At 37.7% G+C, this 26,979-nt stretch overlaps 3 protein-coding genes across 4 annotated transcripts in view; 2 read left to right on the forward strand and 1 right to left on the reverse strand.

Moving 5' to 3' along the window:
• The window catches only part of akr1a1b (aldo-keto reductase family 1, member A1b (aldehyde reductase)), a 94,893-nt gene extending 82,839 nt beyond the window's left edge, over nt 1–12,054 (reverse strand). Inside the window, exon 1 of the mRNA XM_056259431.1 lies at nt 12,051–12,054. The gene's annotated coding sequence lies outside the window, so the exon portion shown is untranslated. The remainder of the gene's footprint in view (nt 1–12,050) is intronic.
• On the forward strand, nt 533–6,301 carry cunh1orf210 (chromosome unknown C1orf210 homolog). Of its 2 annotated transcripts, none has more exons than XM_056259444.1 (5): nt 533–654; nt 3,738–3,855; nt 4,216–4,666; nt 5,612–5,692; nt 5,792–6,301. In XM_056259444.1, the coding sequence occupies exons 2-5, from the start codon at nt 3,751–3,753 to the stop codon at nt 6,181–6,183; spliced, it is 1,029 nt and encodes a 342-aa protein (XP_056115419.1). In that variant the 5' UTR covers nt 533–654; nt 3,738–3,750; the 3' UTR covers nt 6,184–6,301. The 2 variants fall into 2 exon arrangements, with proteins under 2 accessions (XP_056115419.1, XP_056115429.1); XM_056259454.1 differs by lacking the exon at nt 533–654 and adding an exon at nt 935–1,032.
• On the forward strand, nt 7,026–24,124 carry ap1m3 (adaptor related protein complex 1 subunit mu 3). The gene is made up of 12 exons (XM_056259402.1): nt 7,026–7,211; nt 9,060–9,216; nt 9,344–9,411; nt 9,600–9,730; nt 13,963–14,110; nt 15,851–15,977; nt 20,864–21,006; nt 22,020–22,091; nt 22,370–22,528; nt 23,172–23,297; nt 23,378–23,453; nt 23,860–24,124. The coding sequence occupies exons 1-12, from the start codon at nt 7,170–7,172 to the stop codon at nt 23,880–23,882; spliced, it is 1,272 nt and encodes a 423-aa protein (XP_056115377.1). The 5' UTR covers nt 7,026–7,169; the 3' UTR covers nt 23,883–24,124.
• Nucleotides 24,125–26,979: the final 2,855 nt, after the last annotated feature.

Here is a 26,979-nt window from a genome sequence, read left to right on the forward strand (position 1 = left end):
AGCCATCGCAGCTGTACTCGTACTTGTAAAGTGCTGTGTTTCTCTATTCTTCCTTTCCTCTTGCCCACATGCCAAATCTTCATAAGGCTGAACAGTAACAAAGTTGAGAGCGTTAACACTTAATAGCCTACTTATTTTAAAATATAATTAAAACTCTTTAATTAATAGCTATTAGCTACCCATTTCAACATGTTAAAATGTAAATTTGATAAATATTAGTATTATAATAATATATACAGTTTATGTCAACAAACAATGCAGTCTGTGTAATCTAAACTGTACAAATCATATAAAAACATTCTTTCAATATAAATTTGAAATGAAGTACGACATTGTCTGAGAACTAAATTGACCACCAACTGCACCGAACACTTCAGGTTAAGATCATTTATTTGTGCCATCAGTTCAAATGTCACCTGCAAGGTGATAGAGAAGAAGCAGTGATCCATTCGACATTCAGTTACAAATTAACTTTCTCTGAGAATGGCATGCTAAAGACACACCTCCCGCAACCTTTGCACAACCTACCTGCCATTTCCTTAATCTTGGAAATGGCTAACAAAAATGAACCTGTCCATGATAAAATGTGACTACTGAAGAGAAAAAAACATCAGTTTCGACATATTCTTAATAACCGGAAGAGCCAAATCTCAGGTAAGTTGCCTCACTATGCACTTTTTCACTGAATTCTGATGCTTACATTCATCATTATGTATGTATATGTTTGTTATAGCTTGTAACATGACAATAGCATTGCAAAGTCCCATGTGTGCCAAATCTCTTTGGCGCAAATGAGCAGGAGGATAATATCTTAATACATAATTCTAGGTTGCTAGTTTAATGTTAAATGTTCTAACATTCCTATCAACCCTCATGTTATTTTACATTCTGTTGTCAACCACAACATGCCAACTGTGAGGGAAGGTAAGGTGGACTATTGTGGGAATCAGTATAGTTAACCGCACCTACTTGCTAAACTGACGGATAAGACTTAACAATATTGTCTAATGTATGACAGGAAAATTTGAAAAGGTAGGCTTCATCCAACTCCTATTCTGTTGTTATATTGTGTATTGCAATAATGCTGATTCAAAAAAGACATAGGCCTATATTAAGGATAAACGCAAACATAATAGTTGTAAAAAAAAAAAATCTAAAATTTCACGAACTTCATGCAGGTTGCAATTTAACTGATAGGTTTAGTTTTCAGTCACTTTTATATGCGACAACAACTATGCAAAGTTGTTAGTGCCCAATGTAATCAGTAACAAACAACGCAGGACTATGGGGACAGTGTGTAGTGTATACACGATCTTGGGGAGGTCAAGTGAAAGACTCATTTTTGTGGTGTGTTTGTTTGGACCCATATCTACAGTGAGGTCTGAGAAAGCATCTGGGAGCTGTTAATTTACAAGTATAGCGTAAGAAGATAAAGGACAACTCAAGATCCGAGCAGTTCCTACTTCTACCACGCCTTTTCTGAACCTATCTTACTCGCTTTTACAATGATATACACACATACAGACACTTCCTTTTGGCTGGCTTTAAGATCCTGCAGGTATGCTGTTACGGGGGCGTCATGAGAAAGGAAGAGATAAAAGCGGCTCCTGTGGAGTGTTTACTGCCAGCAGTGCTGAAATGAATAGTGGGAGAGTAAGGGAGTGAGAGGAAGGGCCCCTATAAAAAATGATTGAACCCTCTATGAAAAGCAGCCGCTGTGCAAGTCACAAGGAGATAAGCAGGAAATGCTGAGAGCCTGAGAGGTGAAACCTATAAAACAGTCTTTATTTCAAACATATGCAGTACATAACACAACTTTAATGTTTTGGTAAATTGGTGGCTAATTCGTATGTTCTCATTTGTATGTTTTCGTACAATCTGCTTGACAGGGTTTGAGGGTGCACCATTCATGCTAACTTTTTTTTTCTAAAAATGAATCACACTGTACGAATTCATACAAAATCAGTCATGCTTTCTAATGCGATCGGTGTGACAGTCATGTTTAGTTTTCACTGTCTTGTTTAGTTTTAGTCTTAGGAGGTTGTTTACATGACATCGTTTTCAATTTAAAACAGATTTTTTTAATGCATTTTGGCTGTTCATTTACGTATTCGTATTGGGGGCCTGAAAACACAAACTTTTGAAAATGGGTTTCAAAATGCATTTTTTTTAAAACAGTACCATTATTGTTTCCATGTAAACTACAAAAACGCGAATTTGTGAAAAATTCCAGTTCTCTAGTTAAACATTACATTTGTGGTTCTTATGTTATTGCTCTTCATTTTTACTAAAAATGTATTCATTGTTCATTCTGCGTCACACTATTCTTTGGATTACATATACAGTCAACCTGTGTAACAAAAGGTTGTTTCTTTAGTAAACAAAAATGATTCTACTGTATGACAAACTTAAAATGGCAGTTAATCTTTCATTTCCAGGAAAATTGATTTAAGAGACAGTAGTGAAAATGATTATTGGATTTATGATTGATTTTTGATCTTACATATTTGCAATCATTAACTACCCAGATTTGTTTTTGTGTTAATAAACTGGTCATTTGAACAAGTTCCTTGAAATGCATTGTAGCAGAACACATTGACTTTATTGTTTTGTACAGCCATTTTTTTGTACTTTATTGCCCTTATTACACCTTATTATGTGACAGTTGGAGCATTCTGTGGTTAAATATGTTTGCACAATGATGACTAAACTTTACAATTGACCATTGCAGTCAGTTTCCAAAATAGCTGGTGTTAGTTTTATGTCTCTGGTATCACTCTTTCTTCACAAATCATAATAATAATAAACAAATATATATATATGTAATGTCCATTTATTTATTTATTTGCCAAAAAGTTAAATAATGTATCAAATTGACCAGTTCAGGCTGAAAAAAATCATCTCTGCTTTGTGTTCTGATCGACCCATTCAGGGATTATTTGGCACAACTGACTGTGCATTATTCCTTATAGTGCTACACTGTATACTGTCTTGTTGTTTACTTTGTGTGTCTCATACTGTATATGATGTTGTTGTTTGCACAGTAGGGTGTATGCTGGGTCTTGTGGTGGGGTATTTAATGTGTCAGCATGTAAGAGTTCCTGATTATTGGTGAATTTATATTTTCAAAAATTAGTTAAAAAAGGTTTCAATTAATAATATGCTGCAAGGTCATATAAGTTTACACAGTCACATTCTTTTTAAAATAATAATAATAATAATAATAATCGCAATTAATCGATTCTAACATAAACGTTTGTGTTTATATAATATATGTGTGTATATATCATTATATTTATATACTGTATATGTGTGTGTATGTGTGCAAAAAGCATAATGTATTGTATACATATATAAATATATATGTGTGTGTATATGTATATATACGCACACACACAAACACAGACACACACACACACACGCACATTATATATATATATATAAAACATATATACACACATATATTATATAAACAAAAAACTTTTGTTAAATGCAATTAATCGCGATTAATCGATTTGACAGCACTAATGTATATGTGTGTGTGTGTAGTATAATAATATATACACACGCATATATTATATAAACACAAACTTTTATGTTAGATGCGATTAATCAATTTGACAGCACTAAAAATGATATGATGTTGTATATGTATAAAGTTGCAGCAGAACTCAAACTCTAGCAGTAGGCTACTAAACGCCACTTCTGTGGTTGCTATTAAATTGTGATTTCTACAGGAAGCAGGAAAACATGGGGTCTGCTGCGCACACAGTGTGTGTGCTCCTGTGTTTTTGGGTCTCAGGATCATGCTACACACTCCAGACCGTGGGCCCATGTACGGTCAACAGAGAGACGGTGAGGAAAAACAACACACACTCTGGCCTCTTTTGTTCCCCGAGCCAGAGCAAGTGCTGCTACATCAGGAGTATCCTGTTTGTAGACACTTGTTTCCTGTTTTTGGTGACAGAGGTTTTCTGTAAGTAGTTTATCTCGTGAGAAAATAAAAGCCTTGTTTCTTATTTGAAACGACAAGTGGGTAATCTTCTCTTTTTATCTTTTAAACCTTCATAGAACAGGGCAAAATTATATTTTGTGTAAATGCATTTTTTATCCTCATATGTCTAATAGGCCTACTATTTCATTGAAGGTGCTGGTGTTTGGTGCTGACTCCAGAAGTAAGTTTCACAACCATATAATTCTTAATTCTTCCTCCAGGCTGCATTTGACTGCAGTGGGAAAACACTTACGTCGGTACCACAGCACATCTGGATGAATGTGACCGAGTTGGACCTGTCCGACAATCTGTTAGACTTAACCCACAGTGACAGCTTCAAGCGCTTGAACCTCTTCAACCACTTGCTCAAACTGAACCTATCAGGCAACTACCTCCCCCTACTGTTAAAAGAACATCTTTACAGCCTTTCTTCTCTTGAGGTACTAGATCTGAGTAGGTGCAAACTGGCCGCAGGGGAGGCAAACGCTCTGACCAGCCTCTCCAGTTTACAGATGCTCTTCCTGGGGAACATTCCATCTGCTGCAGTTCAAGACCTGAGACTGAACCAGTTTGTTCAACTCGGAGGAGAACTGAATAACAGACAGGAAGTGGGAAACAGAGTGATGATGATCAGACACTCAAAACACATGACACTGGATCACCACAATGATGGTATGAAAACTATGGTCTTGTATTTACTTTGTTCGCTACTTGGGTCAGTGACGTATATCGTCTAGTTTCTTTTCCTTATAAATATACTCTTTGATTTCATGTTGGTTACATATAGATTTTGTACCATTTTCAAGAAAAGGTTTATTTGAATGACTTTAAAAATGTCATGTGGTATAATAACCATCAAGTAAAATGTAATAACCATCCTAATCATTATTTTCAAAAATGTTTTTAAATATTGAATTCATAAAATATTGTTGTTATCATGAATTTTAAATTAATAAACATGATTACATTTTTTTGGCAAGTCATGCGAAATGACATTTAACAATCTGAGCTAACCTTGCCTTGTTATAAAAAGGTACATTGACATTGACACACAGTCGCATATTCCTAGTTTTATCCATTTTCCCTACCACATTGCACCACATTGTCTACATCGGTGGACAACGTTTTTCAATTATTAATATGCAGTCAAGTAATTTTTTTCCTAAGAAATAATAATAGCCTGCAAGATTATGCCAAACTACTGTACTTTATAATGTTTTCCTTTTTTTCTCCATAATGGTATCACAACAGTTGTATCAGCCTGACATTTTTGTCCCCTCCAAAATAATGCCATTTAAATTCATTTTAAAACAGCAATAAATAATAATACAAATAAAAATACAAAAACAGCATAAACAATGTGTATTCCAATAATTATGTGAATTGAGTGAATAATTGAGTGAATTGAGTGAGTTTTGCAATGTTGGACTAAATTCAATCAAAAAATGAAGGCAACCCAGTCACATCTTACAGCCATTTCATTCATTTTCTCTGCATTAACTATATTTATATGGACAGAAAATATCTATTTGAGTGCCCCAAGACATTTCTTCTTTATTGAGGTATGGAAATGTACATTCACTATCATTTTAAAATTATTTATTTTTCTCATGGCAGGATATTCTAAGGATGTCAACCGTGGAGCCTTCCTCCGTAAACTACTCGCAGCGGAAACAACCTCAAACATTACAATTAATGGTCAAAATCTTTTTTTCTTTATTAATGTAGATTATTACCTTTTTAATTCCAACATACAGCTGAGACTCAGCTAACCATTATAAATATATTTTTTTTCAGGCTCAAATGCCATTGATGATCCCAAACCCTCTTCAGAGAGCTGGAAGGTCCTTGTGGCTGTTCTGGTGTCAGCTATCACCCTCTCCGTTCTTATCGCTGTGATGGCTAAATGCAAAGTCGTGCACAAGTATCTGGCAAGCTACAGACACTCCAGGCTCAGCGAAGTAGATGGCACGAGTCAGTGTGACCCTGCCAACTTTGAGGTGGGATTCTCGACCCACGGTGGCCCAGGGACTCGCGCAGCTGCACATACTGATGACATCGAAGAGGATGACGATGGGTTTATTGAAGATAACTACATTCAAGCAAGTGAGAGTGAGAGAGCCACAAGAGCAGCAGCACTGACTGATGATGATGATGAGGAGGAGGAAATTGAATTTAGTATTGGTTAGCCACATTAAGTCTAATCTTATTTTCGTAAACTATTCATTGAATGATTAATTGAGAAAATTAATACAGTGTCCCCATTAATATTTGAACACTTAAGCCACATTAAAAGACGTATGACTCCAGACGTATAAAAGCCACTTGGTGTAATATCTTAAATCTAACGAAATGAAATTCACACATTTTTATATAGATGTCCAAATAGTTTCTAGGGACACTTTATGAAAGTATTTGAAAATGTATAAATCAAAGTTTAATTACATTTGAATGTAGGCCTTAATATGTTAAGCATTTTATACAATATTTGTTATTAACATTATTAATGAAAGTTATTATAAAACTTTAGTTTAAATTATGATATTAATAATAAATAACGTTTAATGATTTGTCCTTCTTGAATTTGCATTTACTAATAATTGCGTTCTGGAAAATATACATTTTGTTTCTTGTATGTTTAATTTTATTTCTGAATTAAATGGATTTTATTTTTCAATGTTTTTCTTTTATTGGCCACTGGGTGACGCCAATATCTATATTTTCTAAATATAAATGATTATAATTTTATTACAGTTTATAAATGGTAGCTTGGTAGGCCTATAAATAAGACAAATTAAACATTAAATGGCATTCACATTATCCTAAACTAATGCAGTGATAATAGGCTTCTTTTGTGTGTCTTGTCACCTGAAAGTAGTTGAAGTTACGTCACACCGCTTCTATCTACACTGCAATCGAGCGACGCGTCAAAACTTGAACAGCGTTGGTTAACTATAATGGCTGGGTTCTAGTTTGGACGCGTCGCGTCTCTCCCAGTGTACAGCACAGCAACAAGCTCAAGCTGCACAACCGGTTAGACGCCTCTAAACCCGGAAGATGCGTGTATAAGGGATGGGGAAGATCTCGCTTCATTTCGAGTGATTAAACTTTACCAGAATTGACGAAACTTCAGCACCTGTCAGTTACTTCTTGCCATACAACAGCTTTGATAACGATGTCAGCGTCCGCGATCTTCATCCTGGACTTGAAAGGCAAGGTAAGAGCGCGTGCACCTGTCGGAGGAAGGTCGAACACTTCATACTCTCGGGATCAACTGTTTCAGTTTATTTGAAATCTATATAGCTACAGATAATCGAGGTTTAAAGATCAATTGCAAAAGTAAATTCTAATTCTACTTACTCACTTCAAGGTTTTTAAAACAACTAATGATGTCAAAATGGCACAAGACAGAGACACTCCACATCATCACTTTTAAAGTGACCAGCACTGTCACTAAAGGAAGTTGCACTGTTCATGTTTTACATATTTGTATGTTTCTATATGCGGTTGCAATAACAAAATATAGGCTTATATTTTGTACATGTCCTATAGTATTTTTTAATCCAAAAATTACAGTAGGCTATGCCTGATACATATCACCACATACCGTTGGAAGTTTCACAATGACAGCTGCCTCTCCTTGGACTTAAAAATGACTGACATTAATTTAATGACCAAATTTAACACTCTTATGGAAATATGATAATATTTTGTAATTATCATTTAAAACTGACTAATTCTTTTAATTATTTGTCATAAATAAACATCTCAGGAAAGTGTTATGGGGTTTCAAATCAAAATATTACTTTCTGTTACGAAACAAGACATCGATTTCATGCATACACTGTCATGTGTAAGACCACACAAGACTTAAATCATGTTTATCAGGCATTTTGGGAGACACAAACAAGTGAACAGGGAAAGAAATTATATTTCAATATTCCTATGAAATATTAGATATTTTTATGAAAATATTGCCAATTACTATTCCCTTTATTACGCTTCTTTTTTCATTACATGTTGCTCCAAGAACACATTAATATAGATACAATGTATAGATACATTGTATAAAATAGGGAATGGCTTTTCAACATATATTGCATAAAGTAAAATGGTATATCATTCTGTATATCCGTTATATCTTTCTTAACATAGCTGAGAATCATCTTTATACGAAGTTTTGTATAAAAAAATCCTCTAAACCTAAAAATGTATTGCCTATTTAAAAAATATAGCATTGTTTTTGCCTATTTATGCTTATTTATGTCTTTTTATTTAAAGAAATTGAGTCCTGGTGTCCTCTACAGAGGGCATAGCATAATATGAATAAAATATCTTAATATTTAATATATATATATATATATATATATCAATATATATATAAATATATATATATATATATATATATATATATATATATATATATAAGATAATATAAAGATATTTATATAGAGAGAGAAGCTCAGAACACATTAGTTTGTAATGGGTGGATAGGACTGTTTCCATGAAAACGGATCCTCAGGGTCTCAGTGGAATGGATTACCTTCCAATATACCCCTGGATTTTGGCAGTGCTGATGAAAGCACTCTTGTCTCTGCCCTAGAGCAATCCAATATCTTCATCTGAAGGAATACCTTAACACCAGCCACGTTAAAGTCAGATTTCTCTGATCCTTTAGGTTTCACCCTACTATACTTTCAATGCACCAGTAAAGTGCAAAGTTTAAGCATTTGATTGCATCTTGGATATTGGTTGATAACTCTTTGATTGAGCTGTAAACATTTTCTCAGGCTGGTTTGAGTCTATGGAAATAAACCTAAGTGTCCTTTTGGCCTTTTGGAATTTATTACAAGTGTTTACTTTTAAGGACATTAGGAATCCATTTTGTGTAATGACTGGTGCCGAAATATCTTTAAAAAAACAACAACCCAAAACTAAACAAAACCCAAAATCCATGTCTGTCAGTTTTCCCCTAAAATGGAGTGATGGGGGTCATCAAGGAGCATAATTGGGATACTCTGTTTTATGACATTCTTATGCTTTCAACTTTGTTTTCATCTCTAAGGTGCTCATATGCCGGAACTACATGGGCAACATAGATGCCAATGAGATTGACCACTTCATGCCCATAATGATGAAGAGAGAGGAAGATGCAGATTTGTCACCAGTGGTTATTCATGGCTCCACGCACTTCCTCTGGATCAAGCATAGCAACCTGTACTGTATCCTCCATATGCTTGCAAATGTAAAAATATAATCTTCCACTTCTTTTGAGAATATTTGTCCTACTGTTGTTCAGTAATAGCTGTAAATTTTTAGCGTATTAACCACTTAACAGATTTTACTCAGTGGTTGCAGTAACAAAGAAAAATACCAATGCTGCTCTTGTATACTCCTTCCTGTACAAATTAGTTGAGGTAAGTGAGTTTTATATCTATCAACATGACAACGCCTTCAATAAAACCTTGCACAGCACAATCTTGTTGTCTGTGTAAACATCTATACCCTAAAAAAACTGCCGTTACAATTCCTTACTATAATATATCCTTACTAAATGTATGTGCATTGTGCAGTTAGTAATCTTGTTTTGACCATTTGTTTGCAGGTGTTCATTGAATATTTCAAGTCACTGGAAGAAGAGAGCATTCGAGACAATTTTGTGACAGTATATGAGCTAATGGATGAAGTCATGGACTTTGGATTCCCTCAGACCACTGACAGCAAGATCTTACTAGAGTAAGTTTTGACAGACTCACCATTCAACCATCACTCCTCAGAGAACACTATTCATCCTTCACTAACAGCGCTATGAGGCATCGCCATTCATTATTCAAGCTCAGTGCTATTCATAAGTCACTGTATATGCTTTGTGCAGAGAGGACAGTTTGACAGAATGCAGTAAATCGTTTTTTTTATATTACACAGAGATGATTGGACCAGAGTAATGTAATGTTGTATGTAAGCATAAAGGGACATTTTTAAAGTTGCCATAAAATTCAAATTCATCCTATCTATGTTCTAAAACAATGTTATTGGTCTTATTGTGAACAATTCATAGATGCATATGTTACATTTTGAATCATAATTTGAGCTCCCAGTGGAACAACAGACTTCTCTCTGTCTCAAAATGGAAGAAAAGTTCTATCGCTACTTCCTATTTAATCATGACTTATTCCCGGTGGTTTATCCATTTAGAAGATTAAAGAAAATTCAAAATGCAAAATGTGAGCTTTTTTAGCTTATTAAAAACATTATTAAAAGAAGCTGCTTTATTTTACACTGAGAGGGTTGCCCCCATCATGGGTGCTGTCATGTTAATATCACATGACCAGCCGTGTTATAGAAGTGACCATGTTACTAATTCTAACAATAATAGTACATTTACTTATGCAGGTATAGCATTTTTAGCTGACATTCGGGGCATTTTAAAAAATCCAGAATCCAGAATCCAGAATAGGTCTGTCTTCGCCGGCCAAAGGTGGTCAGCGCAGACCACAACGATCTGCCCAGATCTGTCGGTTCTGGGCGAGCCCCATCCAATTTTGTCCCAGATCTTGTCGTAGCGAGTCACGCCATCGTGTTGCAGGACGTCCACGTGGCCGCTTGATGTCGATCGGCAACCAGACGGTGACTTCTCGCGTCCATCTTTCATCTGTCTGCCGCATCAGGTGCCCGGCCCAGCGCTTCTTGGCCTTGTTGGCCAGGTCCACCGCGTCGGCCACCCTGGTCATGGCCCGCAGCTGCTCGTTGCGGACGTGGTCGATCTGTTTAACCCCAATCATGCGTCGCTCGATTGCGTGTTCAGTCACGGCCAGCTTTTGCCGGTCGGCCGCCGTTGTTGTCCAGGTCTCGGCCCCGTATAGCATGGCCGGCAGGACGGTGCTGTTGAATAGGGTGGCCCTGATGTCCGGATCAATGGCTCTGTTGGTGGCCGTCTCGGCAATTGAGCCAAAGCTGACCCAGGCGGCTCGGCGTCGTCGTGCCAGTTCTCGGCCAATCTTGTGGTCGGTGGTCAGCTCCTGGCCCAAGTAGATATAACTATCTACTTGCTGGAGCTGGTGCTGGCCGACATAAAGGGTGGTGTCGGCCGCCTGGACGTTGCGCATCCACTTAGTTTTGGCCAGATTGATTTTGAGGCCGAACCGAGCACCAGCCTGATTGAGCTGGTCGAGCCGCTGCTGTACATCGACCGTCAAACAGCCTATCAGCACGATGTCATCGGCAAAACGCAGGTGATTGAGCCAGCGGCCGTTGATCTTGATGCCGACCTCGTCCCTGTTGAGCTGCCGGAAAATTTGCTCGAGGCAGGCGGTGAAAAGCTTGGGCGAGATGGTGTCTCCCTGCTTGACCCCGCGGCCGACCTCGATGCTAAGCGGCCGGTCGAACAGGGTGATAGTGGTGGCGCAGTTGCTGTTCAGCTCCTGCAGCAGGGCCACATGCTCGTCACCGATGCCTTGTTGTTGGAGGGCGAGCAACACGGCGTTAATCTCGACCGAGTCGAAGGCCTTCTCGTAGTCGACGAAGGCCAGGACCAGCGGCATCTTATACTCCCTGGCCCGCTCGAGCAGCTGGTTCAGTACCTGCACATGGTCCATGGTGCTAAAGCCAGATCTAAATCCGGCCTGCTCGACGGGCTGTTGTTCGTCTAGCTGCTTGGCCAACCGGTTGAGCAGCACCTTGGTGAAGATCTTATACACGGCCGACAGCAATGTGATTGGCCGGTAGTTACTGTGCAGCTCGCGGTCGCCCTTCTTGAACAGCAGTACTGTCTTGGCCGTCTTCCACTGTTTGGGGATTTGACATTGTGCCATGTAGCGGCTGAATCGGGCCGCCATGGCCATCCAAAGTGAGTGGCCGCCGGCTTTGAGTAGATCGATCTCAACGCCGTCCAGGCCGGGCGCCCGGTCTGCCTGTGCCTGCTCGACTGCATGTCGGACCTCGCTTTCCAGTACTGGCAGAATGGGCGGCAGCTGGTCGAGCTGAAGGTTAGGTGGGGGGACGGGAACCTTGCTGGCGAATAGGTCACTATAGAAGCGCCTGCACTCGGCCTCAATACCGGACCGAGTCCTGATCGTCCGCCCGTCTGCCGTCTTCAGTGCTGGTATTTGGCCGCGCTGCTGTTGCATCGCCCGCCTGCATTTTTTCAGGCTCTTGCGGTCCTCGGCTGTCGCCAGCAGGCGCCTCTGTCTGTATTGATCGAGGTCAGTCTTGAGCTGCTGCCGGATCTGCTTGCACAGCAGGCCGTACTCGACGTGTGTGGGTCTGTCAGCGCGCATCTGCCGCCGCCTCTGCATCAGGGCCTTGGTGGTGTCCGAAATTCGGCTGGCCCGGCTGTTGGTCGGCACTGCAGCTGCATCTCGGCTTGACTTGAGCAGGCCAATAAAGTGGTCGTAGTCCTGGTCGATGTCGGTTTCAAGCTCAAGCTGGGCCCAGTTGGTTCGGTTGATCAGAGTGTGGAAAACGGCTAGATCAGTGTTGACCGGCTGCTTTGCCCGGTTGCTGGCTGCCAGTGCGCGCTTTTCGGTCCTGCCGTCGATGACCAGCTTGGCCCTTACCGGCCGATGGTCGCTGCCCGTGTCAAAGAACTTGCGGCCAATGACAGCGACGTCAAACTTTCCAGGATGGCAGCCAGGTTAGCCTCACTTGACACAGTCCTGGCATTGAAGGTAGCAATGTCGAGCGCCATGGTGTTAATAGTCCGGTCCTTTAGTCGGTTTCCAGATGGCGGCCTAGTACCTGAGATTCTTAGCAGCCTCTCGTCCCTGGCCGGGTCGTTCCGCCGCCGTAGAACGGGCGCAGGGGCGTGCAGGGTACTGAGGCCCTTGTTTGTCGTTGTCGTTGCAGTTGGGTTCAGACCTCGGCTTGCAAGGCCACTAGGTCTGTGCCCTCGTCCTTAGCCAGGTGTCTATCATCTTCTCAGCATGGTTGAACCTACCAGGAATTGCTTCCCGCTGTACATCGACGACAGACTCCTGTTTCACCCCCCCGCCACGGTGAGGCGGACGAATAGGACTTGGGTTTTTTTTATTATTTAAAAAAATAATAAACATAAAAGAAGAACATGCTAAATAAACAATGTAACAAGAAAACACAATATACATTTTCTTGTCCAGCAAATTATAAAAAGGCTAAAGAACAAAAAAAAAACACATAGTACATATAATTTGTTCTTCATAAACATCTTTCTGTTTTATAAGGGCTTATCAGTTTCTTGGCTTTGCAAGCAACCTCTTAGCGGATAGCTAATTATTGCTAGCTCTCACTGACAGCAACACAATACCCTGTCAGCTGGGGACACTTGAGGTTTGAGCACACACACATACACATCTACAGTTCTCAGACCTTGTTCTAAAAACTACACTGATGTAGAATCGATTCAGAATGAATGAGGAAACCTATGTATTGAATATTTAGTGGTTTGTTTTGGTGTTTTAAATAGGATGCTAATGTTCATCAGGGGTGATTGAACACTCACTCTAATGTTAGTGTTCACACTGAATTATTTTTACATAAGTGTTTTTCATGTCTGAGGTGAAGGATGTGTGGTAAAGAAAACATTACAGTAATATAAGTGAGACAAAAAAAAGACAAACAAGGTCAGGTGTTTTTCGGTCTGTCTGTCCCTAGGGGCAGCCATGTTCTTCTCATGAGTCCTTGTTCTCTCAGCATTCTAACACCAGAGGTCTGTTTACATACCTACTGAAGTTACTTGCTTCACTGACTCCTTTTAATTGAAATCTAATTAGATCTGTAAAGTTAAGTCTGTGACCGATGACAGACTGACATCATGACATAATAATGTTCATCACATAATAAAAGCTGGCATACACTCGTGGGCTGATATAATAATTAATCTGCATAATATAAGATAATAATATAAATATAAATATTTTTATGCTGACTGTCGGTTTCTTGGTCATTGTTATTGTCACCATGACCTAATGGCCTTTTTTTCACTTCCACGACAGGTACATCACCCAACAGGGGCATAAGCTGGATGTGGGAGCGCCACGACCCCCAGCTACAGTAACAAATGCTGTGTCTTGGAGGTCAGAGGGCATCAAATACAGGAAAAATGAAGTCTTCATGGATGTCATTGAGTCTGTTAACCTATTGGTGAGCTGATTTAATGTAGGGACAACATTCCTCAATCAACCAATCAGTCTTTAGGGCGTGGTTTAGGGTTGAGGCTTCAACACTTCTCTTTTTAACCTATGATTTCCATATGACTTTAGGCACGTTTAATGGATAGGGTTGGGAAGGACTAACAAAAGATTCATGAATACATTCTAATTGACAAAATTACAGTCATCGTAGATGCTGCTCATATTAATTTTAAATATTATATTGATAATGCGTGGGTGCAAGTAATTACTCTTGACCCATTAGTCCTTATCAAATTTCAACGTGTGAAATTTGTTCGTACACTACCATTCAAAAGTTTGGGGTCAAAAATATGTATTTTTTTTTATTTCAAATAAAAGGTGTTCTTTTGAACTTTCTATTCATCAAAGAATCCTGAGAAGATGTATCACAGTTTCCACATCCAAAAATAATAATATCCAAAAATTGAGTGAGTCGTGAGTCGTTCAAAACCTTTCTTTTTAGTAAACTTTGTGTACACAATGAATTCAATGCTCAAGTTCATGTGTAGAGGCCCTGGTGATACTTTGAGCACAGTTTTATGTTGTGTCGAGCCTTCTCAGTGTTTTAAAAACAGCAATTTTGATGCTATCATAGAAGTGCCCCTTGCTCTCCCATTCAAAAGGCATTTTTACCTAAAATGAAAATACGGTCAATCTTAAAAGTGGCGTTTCCATTCTAATTATGCTTTTACAGGAAAGTTTGACTCGGGTAGATAAACAAAAAGAGTCTAGGTTCAATTTTGGCAAGAGTTACCCTTTAAAGATATTTAATAAATTAAAAATGTAAAACTATTAACATAGAAAACAGGTATTTTAACGGTAATAGTATTAATTGTAATAGTATTTAACAAAAATTACTTTTACTGTTTTTTTATCAAATAAATGCAATGAAAAAAAGAGCAGTTTTAAGTAAATAAATTGCAATAAATACAATAGCATAACATGCATTATTTATTTGAAAAAGTAACTTGTTTTATAGTAAAAATATAAAAATGAGCATAAAAAAAGCACAGCTTTTCACAAACTGGATCGGTTTTGCTTATTCAGTACAGACATCAAACAGCCCACGCTATCGCTCCATCTTCCTACTGTACCTCAGCCGACCTTCTTCATGTTTTCAGGGTCAAGGGTCAAGTCTCCAGACTTCCTTAGATTGAGAGAGGGAGGAAACAGCTGCCGTCTTTAAGTTCTTGTTGCCTTTCTTTTCTGCTCCTTAACTCTCAGCCCCCCCCCAACTGGACTGGCTTTTGATGGATTCATTAGCGCTTTTCAGAGTCAGGGTCTAACTCTGGCAGACAGTAGCTCTGAGCAGCACCTCTCTTCTGATTAAGAGCTAAATCACGTCTCATTGCTTTCTAATTCTGCATTGCTATTCATCCGTGCAGCTTTCTCGCTCTGGCTTTTTCAGGCTCTTGTATCTGAGAGCCCTCAGAGGTATTGACTCGATGTTGACTTTTTTAGGTTTAGGAGTCCAGCTTGTATGCTTTTAATATTTTAGCATAATATAATATATTACATTCTCATATTCGTAGTTTTCACAGCACACATCAACCCTCTCTTCGCAAACGCATTATAGCACAAATCACACGGTTACTGCCTGCCCGACTGAGCGTAATAAGTTGTAGATGGCAGTAATGGTGATGATGCAATATCACACCTTGCCACTCTTGATTGTGCTTTTCATTTGTCTTCTCTGTTTTATTCGTTATAGGTCAGTGCTACAGGCAGTGTTCTACGAAGCGAGATTTTGGGCTGCATCAAGCTCAAAGTCGTTCTGACAGGCATGCCTGAGTTAAGACTTGGACTCAATGACAAAGTTCTGTTCGAGACCACCGGCCGTGAGTACACACACCTATCAGTAAACTGAAAAGCATATTTTTTCGATGTAAAAATGCAGCTTAATACGCAGAGACAACGATAAGTAAGCTATTTGCAGGCTGATTCCCGCTCTGTTGCAGTAGCAGCATTGGCTCAACCAATGGCATAAGTTTGGGGCGTGGAACAAAAAAATGTTCAATCATTATTTTTACCTTCTGTTAACACAAATGGTGACCAAAATTACACATTTCAGTCTTTTTTTAGTAGTGCAGAAAGTGACCTAATTCCCAGGGCTGATAGTCAAGCAGTCAATTGATTGTCTTAACCTATTTTATAGTAAGTGTCTCTCTCATTTGCACTTGTTAGGTGAATTCCATTCATCTGATTCTCTTGGTTAATCTCCACCCCAGGCCTAACCCAGCGGGTGTTAGTTTCACAGTAGACCAGGATTCAGTTATGCATTCTGCATGTGCTCTATAAATGCAGCTATGCATTCTAGAACATGAGCGCTCCAGATTTACTATCCAACAGAAAGGAAATCTCTATCAAATTGAGCAATGATATTCTGTTCAATTAAAGATACACAGTGTAAATTTTGGCCCTCTAACGGTTAAAAAACAAAACTACATGCATTTTGCGGAAGAACATGGTTTTTGTTGTGATTCGGCTCTGCGTGACTGTGCGGATGAATATGGTTATCATATAAAACATTCACTTCTAGATATAATTAGTTTAGATGGAACGGATATCAAGCTGATTAGATGAAGATGTTACTGTAGCTATATCCATTAAAAGACTGTGTTCAATGCCTTACTTGTCTGTTGAGCAACAAAAACGTCATCTCCGCGTCGCTTTTACAACATTTCAAATCACTCAGTTCTTGCCATCTTCGAAAAGTCAAGCCAATGTTGGTTCTCATTTTCTCATTTTATTACGAGCTGTCACATTCTTTTTTTGCCAGCAGACTCTCCTCTTTTCGATGGTTTTGTTTATTTTTTTTTAAAACAGGTGATTCCACAGAGGTTCAAGATTTAGTGTGCTCCATGTCAACCTTTCTCACTCATTGTGACAACTTACATATGCCACTCCCATATGTGTCAAAGTAGCCAGAGCAGCTTTTCTCTATTGACGCATGGACGAGTGACACAAGTTCGCAATTTCGTGTGAAAAGCATCCCGCTCAGTCTAAATTCTAAACACTTATAACGGACTCACCGTGAATCAGGGTACGACAAGAACACGTTTTGGAAGAAGGATTGATGGTGTATTGACTTGTGATTTAAATTTAGTTAATTTTTAACAAAACAAAACAAAAATGTTACATAGTGCCCCTTTAATATCTGATGCATTTTAGATGGATTTATCAACCAAGCTGTGCTGCAGCTTGCCAACATTTCATAGACATTTCAAGTCACATATTAATTTTACTTCGACAGGAAACTGTTTTATCAGATATGGTTTCGGGGAAGTAAAATCAACCTACTTGTTTCCTGTACACTTCCCACTATAAAGTTGCACTCTGGCACAAACTATTGTAAACATAGCTGAAGATAAAGGCGCCATTCTGGTCTTACAGTTTAAGTCCTAATATATGGCAAGCCGTTTTGACTTTTATTCATTCCCACGATATGAATTCTTGATATAAACAATAACATTTTCTTAAAAAGAATCTCTACTTTTCTTAAAAAGAGTCGCTTCTTTCTTAAAATGAATCGATACTTTTCTAAAAAAAAGAATCAATACTTTTCTTAAAAAGAATCACTAATTTTCTCAGAATGATTCGCTACTTTTCTTAAAAAGAATCGTTACTTTCCTTAAAGTGAATCGATATTTTTCTAAAAATGAATTGCTACTTTTCTTAAAATGAATCGCTACTTTTCTTAATGTGAATTAATACTTTAAAAAAAATGAATCGCTACTTTTCTTAAAATGAATCGCTACTTTTCTTAAAAAGAATCTACTTTTCTTAAAAAGAATTGCTACTTTCCTTAAAGTGAATCGATACTTTATTAAAGTGAATCAGTACTTAAAAAGAATCTATACTTTTCTTAAAAAGAATCGCTACTTTACTTAGTGAATCGCTACTTTCCCTAAAGTGAATTGATATTTTTCTAAAAACAAATCGCTTCTTTTCTTAAAGTGAATCGCTACTTTCTTAAAGTGAATCGCTAATTTCCCTTAAGTGAATCGATACTTTTCTTAAAAAGAATGGCTACTTTTCTTAAAAATGAATCATTAATTTCCCTAAAGTGATTCGATACTTTTCTTAAAAAGAATAGCTACTTTCTTAAAATGAATCGCTACTTTTCTATAAAAGAATAGCTACTTTTCTTAAAATGAGTCGTTACTTTCCCTAAAGTGAATCGATACTTTTCTTAAAAAGAATCGCTACTTTTCTTAAAATTAATCGATTCTTTTCTAAAAAATAATTGCTACTTTTCTTAAAAAGAATCGCTACTTTGCTTAAAAAGAATCGCTACTTTCCCTAAAGTGAATCGATACTTTTCCTAAAAAGAATCGCTACTTTTCTTAAAATGAATCGATACTTTCTTAAAAAGAATCGCTACTTTCCCTAAAGTGAATAGATACTTTTCCTAAAAAGAATCGCTACTTTTCTTAAAAAGAATCCCTACTTTCCCTAAAGTGAATCAGTACTTTTTTTTAACCCTGAGTGTAATGAGTGCTGTTTTTGTCCTCATGTTACTGTTTACGTCAGGCAGTGTGGGGGGAGTTTTCCTTTAACACAAACTCAACAACAGCTGATCTCACTGTACTGTAAGTGTACGTGCATCAAGGACTAAGAAAGGGGAACATTTTCAAGCCTTGTATGGTTGTCTCTTCCACTCATGATGCACAGATACATAATACAAACAAGCTGGGCAATACCAAATCAGTAGCCAGGCCACCGGGATTTCACCTTTCCCTGCTACTCCCAATGGGCAGTCCGAGACTGCCTTATATATTTAGCACAATTTTATTAATAATAAAAATGATGGCACTTCAGGTGAAAAAGGTTGTCCTCTGTGTTGAGTCTTTTAAACTACTCCTCAACGTGGAAGCAGTGTAAATAAAGTTACATCAATGAAATGATAGCAGTCCACGGCCACACCCCCCGTGCTAATGGTACAGCCCACAGCTCAAAAAAAAAAAAAAAAAAAGGAAAAATATATAATCGGCTAGATTTCATTTATTCAAATGATTGTTTCTGAAGTCACAATTTAGCAAAAGTACACGAAAAAAAAAATTAACTGGTTTAAATTTTAGATTTTTGCATTTGCATTGTATTGTCTGAAAACTGAATTGTGAAGCGTTACACGGACCGTAAACATAGCTGAAGTGAAATTGGAATTCCAAATAGTAAGAAATCAATTCTTGAATAAACAATTGAATCCATATTTCTGCGAGTGATGACGTCATTGTTGATATCGAGAATTAACATTTTTACTAGTGGAAATGTAAATCCTGATATCAAAAATTGTCATTGTTACTAGTATAAATCTAATTCCTGGTATCAAGAATTAGCATTTTAACTAGTGAAAATGTAATTGTTGATATCAAGAATTCATATCCTGGGAATGAATAAAAGTAAAAACGGCTTGCCATACTAATATGAACCCATGAATATCTCTCCTCAGCTCAGCAGTAGAATGAAAATTGAACAAGTGAAACACTGCTCTCTAGAGGCTCAACCCTGAAAATGGAGTTTTTTAATTGTGAAGGTTAAAATATAGGACATTGTCTTCTTTGTAATAATGTTGATATGAAATGATTCTGTAATTACAAAATTTTTCACATTATTATTTATTTACCAATAGTATTTATTTATTGATTGATTTGATCTAATTTAAAGGAAAAACATTACAAATTATATTTAGAATTATATTTTGAGTAACATTTAGATTTAATTTGGGGAAAAAAAGTGGTTTGTCTTTCTTTTGCTTTAATGACAGCAGCTCTCTACCTAATTTGAACTTGACAAGTTTGTGTAAAACCTAATGATCATGTTATCCAGCATGATTTGACAATATCAAGTGTCTTGTGCTTCGATGGAAGCAAGAAAAATGTGACATTTTGTACATAGTTCAATCCATCCATCCTCCAAACCGCTTGTTCTCTGCAGGGACATGCTGGAGCCTATATATATTTTAGAAATGTTATATTTTATGTTCTAATATTAGAACATTATCTTCAGAGCAACCTTTACTGCCATGTCAAAAGATGTGTTCCTAAAAGTGTACCTCTGGTTCTAAACACCAATCACTTTCTCCGAAGCCTCTGCCTGTGGACCCTGGGGAGCCAATCAGAGAGCTAAAAGAGAGCATCCTAACCCCTTCCCGACCTTTAGTCCCTGCGGTTGATGTCATCATTAGATGCTTCAGCGGCTCCCAGCACGTCTCATCTGCGGCAGAGGACACAGACACCCAAAGCTTCTGATCTGACCTCTGAGTTCCAGCTCAAACCTCTGAGAGCTCTTTCATGTTCCACTGTAAATGTCACTCCTGGATAGAGTGGAATACATTCATAAATATAAAGAGAGGCTCACACGCACACACACATTCCTGCTGTGAGAGTGCTGGTGAAATCCCACAGCTCTGTGGTATTAGTGAGTTTTGGGGCTCAGAGGCCCTGACTCATTAAGAAGCTCTTCTGTAGTCACTGGCTTTCTCTTTGCTGAGGTCGAACAAAGTAACGACCTTCACACTTCACACTTACCTGGGTGCACAAAAGTGCTATTGTTTGCAATATCCAGGAAACACATTAGAACGCTCTGTGTGTGAATATGGTGCATGCGTGTGCAGCTTTCAACTTGATTAACTAGCTTTGCACAAATTATAATCATCAGCAACCACTTTTCTTATAAGAATTCACCCTGCTCTTTCTCTGACCTCTGTTTCTCTTTTTCTCAGGAGAGAAGAGCAAGTCTGTGGAGATGGAAGATGTGAAATTTCATCAGTGTGTGCGTCTCTCTCGCTTCGAGAATGACCGGACTATCTCTTTCATCCCACCAGATGGAGAATCCGAACTCATGTCATACAGACTCAACACCACGGTCAGTGCTGCATCTACACTAGTCTCCGATCAATGAGTTTAGATATATTTTGTCAAAGATAGATATTGTCATAATAATGTTTAATAATTTAGAATGTCAATGTTTATCACGTGATTAATGCAGGTGTGAATGCATTATAGTTTTTTTGTGCCATTGTAATGACGAGGTCTCAGAGAGCTTTAATTAAATAAAAACATACAAGAATCAAAGAATGCGAATATGATGAGAAAACAAGAAAGGAACTTCAAAGCAAAACCCATACAAAGAATTTGAAATTAAAAGAATTTGAACTTGAAAGAACAAAACAAAAACATGAAACAAAGGTTATGTTTGGAATAGCATAATACTCTTATTATTTCTGCAGTATATGCCGTGTAAAGCATTCAAATTGATCTTCTACTTCAAGTGTGACTGTGTGAGCAATAAACTGCAAGTAGTTACACTACTTTTTTTTACTCATAATTTGCTCATTGTTTAAAGAGATTTTTATGCAAAATTGCTTTAAAATTTAAACGTTTTTTATTTCAAAGATGATAACTGACAAGATAGTCTATACATACAATATATATACAAACATAAAAAATTTTGGGAATTTGTTACTACAAAAAAAAACTATTTTTTTTATGTTTTTGAAAGAAGTCTCTTTTGCTCACCAGGGCTGCATTTATTTGATCAAAAATACAGTGAAAAAACTAATATTGAAAAACTTATAAAAATAAGTGTTTTCCTTTTGAATATATTTTCATTTATTCTTGTGATGGCAAAGCTGAATTTTCATCAGCCATTGCGCCAGCGTCATTTCTTCCGTGTCACATGATCTTTAGAAATCATCCTAATATGCTAATTTCGCGCTCAAGAAAAATGTCTTATTGTTTTCAAAGTTGATGTTATGCTGTTGGAAAGTATTACTGTATTTAATTTATTTAAGAAGATTACATGTCAAAAAGGCAAGTCAGTGGCTCAATAAGTGTCAGCGGACTCACTGCTCTCCTGTCACTCCTCTGTCCTGACAGGTGAAGCCTCTGATATGGATTGAGAGTGTAATAGAGAAGTTCTCTCACAGTCGAGTAGAGATCAAGGTTAAGGTAGAGTTGCACACATAAACACAATCTACACACTCCACTGATTCTTGCTCTGCCTCCTCCAGCACACTCCCTGGTTTCAGTAATTAGCTTTCAGGCTTCTGTCCTGAGGAATGGCTCAGAGTTTACCTGAGCTGTGTCCAAAGACTTGTCAGATTCTGACATAAACATGCTTTGTCCTATTGCCTTTGCCATACTGAAACTTTACTTTCTGAAAGTGTACTTTGGAAGTTTTACTTGGAGTGTGAAGTTGTGCTATTGTTCCTCCATCTGTTCTCCAGGCCCGCAGTCAGTTCAAGAGCCGCTCCACTGCCAACAATGTGTCCATCTTAGTTCCTGTTCCAAGTGACGCTGACTCCCCCAAATTTAAGACCACCACAGGCCAGGCTAAATGGGTTCCTGAGAAGAGTGCGGTAGAATGGAACATTAAGTCCTTCCCTGTAAGTACCATACATATGTTTTGCAGGATGTTGGAGATCTTTGTGTTGCTGCAAATCACTGCAAGTTATTTGATCTATTTTTTAGATAAAAAACAAACAGATAATTCATCACCTCACATTTTTGCTGATTTCACAGAGAGTACGTGTACTAAATTAATGTAAATGTAATGTATATGTCCTCTATAATCGAAGGCAAAAGCCCATAAAAACAATACAGAGAGTGAGAATGTATGCAAAATAAACACAAATAAAGTGTTTTCCAAAGGAGCATGTATTTGCTTGCCAAAGACATCAAACATAGTACAAGCAAAGACATACTAAATTAATAATTTCGTGCCTTATCCTTACCATTAGAAAGTTGAAAAAACAGATTTTTCTCTAAGAAGACAGACATGTGGGACATTTAGGCAAGAATGTTTTTCAAATCCTGATCATGTCTTTGGTGTTTGAGGCTTTTAAGGCTAAAGTCAGTCCTGGAGTTTTGTGCTGTGGCAACTTTGAAAAGAAAGGAACCATGGCTCAGAAGACTCATTTAGAACCGAACTGTTAATTAGGACTGATTACTGAAGTGAGGATTTTTGTAATGTTAATTACTAGACAGTTGATGTGTCAAAAACTAATGATGTGTCTTTACTCGTTGAAGGGCGGGAAAGAGTTCATGATGCGAGCTCATTTTGGACTGCCAAGTGTGGAAAGTAATGAACTCGAGGGCAAGCGACCAATCACAGTGAAGTTTGAGATTCCATATTTCACCGTGTCGGGCATTCAGGTGCAACACACATTCACCTCACAAAATATTCTTTGATAATTGTCTCTATGCGGTAGACTTAATTTTATTTACCAACACAGGTGCGATACTTAAAGATTATCGAGAAGAGCGGATACCAGGCATTACCGTGGGTGCGTTATATTACTCAGAGTGGAGGTGAGACACATTCAGAAATTCCCTTACACACACACCGTCATTCGCTTTCTCAAATATCATTCTGATATAAAGTTTACCTTCACCCTGCATTAAAAGTTCAGTGAACATGAGCCTTACTCTGTCTTCTGTCTCACACACACACACAGTTTGAAATAGTGTAGACTATCAGCTTTCCATTTGCATCAGCGACACCAGAGGAGAGAGTCACTCTAATCCTTCAGCCCTCTTCACTTATTCATAAGAAATGCAGAGCAGACATCAAGCCACAATAGAATTCTTCAGATATATCCAAACACCCAAATGTCAATAACACATTAAAATGCCCTTAAATATAAATTGACTATAAAAACAAGTACATGAAAGTTTGAGTTGTGCTTTTCTGACTTTGCTTGAACATTTTTGACAGATTATCAGCTGAGGACCAACTGAGAGAGGACAGCGCCTGTGTATGTTGTGTGTTCTGTCTATCCTGTTTCATCAGCAAGACAACTACTGCCTTACACACAGCAGTCAGGCGGCGGTTCCCTCCCGATTGCTTTTGTCCGAGATCAGGTTTTACAAATTAAACAAGTCAGACCGCAAAGTTACTGAGAAAAACAATTGATTTTGGATTATAATCCAGAGGTCGTGTTACAGAAGCATCCTAGAATCTACCTATACATGGTCTATTTAAAGAGATTTTTGTAAATGTATTTCTTCTATTTTAACGCAATCAATTTTTTGTCCATACAATAAAAGTCAGTAAGGTCCAATGTTGTTCATATTTTGGACCCCATTGGCTTTCATTATAAACAAAAGCAGTTGAAACATTCAAAATATATTCCACAGAAGAAGAAAAAAATCACAGGTTTAGGGTATTATCGTTAACTAAAATTAAAACCATAAAAAACATTTTCATTACTTGACTAGAAATAAAATATAAAAAAACTTAAACTTATTTTTATTTCAGCTAGTTGCAAAGGAAACATTTATCATTTTCATTTAATTTAAGTTGAAGTACCAGAATAATTAAAACTAAATAAACTAAAAACTAAATAAATTAAAAACTAAAACTTAATAGCATCCATAGACATACTTAAAAAAACACTCCCCCTTTATATTAGGTGTCTTTAACCACTATGTACTAACATTTAAATGAATAATTTGATACAATGCACTGATTATGTACATAAATGTTTTACACTGTACTTATATGAATTACCTGAATGTAATTATATCTGTAATTACATATAATTACACTGTTTAGTTAAGAACACAATGTGACAAAAAAACTACTAAAAATTACCAAAACACAACAAAATGACTTCAACTAAAATGAAAATAAAAAACAGAAAAAAACAGAAAACAATGACACTAAAATATCACTGTACAGGTTCTGAACGACATGAGGGTGAGTAAATGATGACATCATTTTGGGTAAACTATCTCATCAACTTGTTAGATGTTAACTTAAGCTGCTTATTTTCATTTCTGCTGTAGGTGGAGGGACTATCTCTCAGTGTGATATGATCTTATGTCTGTGGAGCTGTAAACACAACCACAGGCCCAATGAAATGAATACCTTGTTCTCAAAATCAATGATTAATAAGGCTGCGTACTGTTAGGACAGCACAGTAACACTATATTTTCACCACAGTGGCTCGTATCTTCATCTTTGGTTTAGGTTTGTTTGTGCTCACTTAAAATACCACAAATGCCTAGATACTTTTAAAGGTAAAATAAAAAGTGGAAATGCTTAATGGCATTACCATGAACCTATAGCAGCAAATAACTCGGCTCCATATTGATGCTGGATTAATTATGATTGTTTGTTTCTTTAATCCACTGCAGTCAACACATCTGATCACACACAATTTTTTTGTATGTCATTGTACGTGTTCACACTGGGAAAATCCTCCCCGATTTCCTTTCATTCGGCATGCATTGCACTAGTTGTTTTATCAGTGCGTCGTGTGTGTGTGTGTGTGTGTGTGTGTGGAATACTGTCTGCCACCGCTGCAGAGGCAGCAGAATATATTATTTGTCATGTCAAAACAGCTTCCTCCCTCGTTTATATACCAAAGGTCAATGGTGTGACAATATCTGATATTTATTTCACACTGAATCTGAAATATGTATTTTTGATCGTTTTTTATTGACAACTTTCTTTGCTCAATTGTTATACTATACTAAAGGTCATTGTGAAAATAAATGGATTTTTGTTTTGGCTAGCATTTTTGTGATTATTTTCTGTGCTGTGTGGAAAGGCTATTTTTTTGTTTATTCACTGATGGATATTCCAGCTATTGAAATAAATTGCTGTTTTATGCAGTGGTATGGGTGTTGTACGCATTGCTTTTTTTGCACGCCTTATTTCTTATCAGTCTCAACACATTACAAGCCGATAGATGGGTGACAATGGGTCACAAAGTCAGCTATTGTTTACATGGTGACTGAGCAGCTGTTGCACAATAGTCAGCTTGTTGTGGATAAGAACAGGCATTGCCCAACACGACCCAGCCACCCATGATTACGGTCTCCCTCAGCCCATTACTGGCCCTTTCAGAATTTACTTCTGTCTTCACAGGACAGGGTATGGATGATTGACTCAGCTGCATGGTTTCTCAAACACAATTCCTCAAACAAGAGGGACCAAACTAAAAATATTTAAACCAGCCAGTAGCTTTCTGTTATTTAAATATATATTTAAATAATACATAGTAGTGATTTGCAAAATAAAGGATTGCTTTGCGAATAGAACAGTTAGTGATGAAAAAAAACATTTCATCACTTCACCTGTGTCCAAGACATGCGGCCGGAGGTCGGATGAAACAACCACAAAGTTGATCATCGACCTCCGGCCTAGGGTGTCCTGGTGCCACGTGCACTGATGGACACCCTTATGCTTGAACATGGTGTTCGTTATGGACAAACTGTGACTAGCACAGAAGTCCAATAACAGAACACCGCTCGGGGTTCAGATCAGGGGGGCCGTTCCTCCCAATCACGCCTCTCCGGGTTTTACTGTCGCTGCCCACGTGGGTGTTGAAGTCTCCCAGTAGAATGACGGAGTCCCCAGTCGGAGCACTTTCCAGCACCCCTCCCAGGGACCCCAAGAGGGCCGGGTACTCTGCACTGCCATTCGGCCTAGGGATGTGCACGAATATTAGAATTTTCGAATATTCGATCTGTAATTATTATTCGAAAAATAAAATACTATTCGAATTTTATCGAATTTATGAAGCCGTAGCCTAAATGCTTTGCTGACCGTAAATGCAGTGAATCCCTGATAAATCCCAAGCACTAACTCGCAGTTATAACTAAATCCTCTGGGTGGCGCTGTGGTGCGTGTTTAACAAGTTGTTTGTATTTGATCACATAATGTCGTCGTCGTCTGCCTCGCGAAGTTTGGAATTAGACTACTAGTTGAAAATTATGTTACTAAAAATGATCTTACAGAAGGGAATTACTTTTGATCAAATGAGTTAATTAATCTGAGTAATAATATCATCAACACAATGAGAAATCACATGAAATCCAAACAGCA

The sequence above is a fragment of the Rhinichthys klamathensis genome, unplaced genomic scaffold (assembly GCF_029890125.1).
Source record: "Rhinichthys klamathensis goyatoka isolate OS25496 unplaced genomic scaffold, OSU_Roscu_1.1 h1tg000007l_1, whole genome shotgun sequence".
Lineage (NCBI taxonomy): Eukaryota > Metazoa > Chordata > Actinopteri > Cypriniformes > Leuciscidae > Rhinichthys > Rhinichthys klamathensis.

Excerpts from the sequence above, each read along its gene's own strand:
- ap1m3 (XM_056259402.1), top strand. The coding sequence starts at position 7,170 with ATGTCAGCGTCCGCGATCTTCATCCTGGACTTGAAAGGCAAG. Across the intron at positions 9,731-13,962 it reads GACAGCAAGATCTTACTAGA|GTACATCACCCAACAGGGGC; the intron begins GTAAGTTTTGAC and ends CTTCCACGACAG. Across the intron at positions 22,092-22,369 it reads GAGTAGAGATCAAGGTTAAG|GCCCGCAGTCAGTTCAAGAG; the intron begins GTAGAGTTGCAC and ends TCTGTTCTCCAG.
- cunh1orf210 (XM_056259444.1), top strand. The coding sequence starts at position 3,751 with ATGGGGTCTGCTGCGCACACAGTGTGTGTGCTCCTGTGTTTTTGGGTC. Across the intron at positions 4,667-5,611 it reads ACTGGATCACCACAATGATG|GATATTCTAAGGATGTCAAC; the intron begins GTATGAAAACTA and ends TTCTCATGGCAG. Across the intron at positions 5,693-5,791 it reads CTCAAACATTACAATTAATG|GCTCAAATGCCATTGATGAT; the intron begins GTCAAAATCTTT and ends ATTTTTTTTCAG.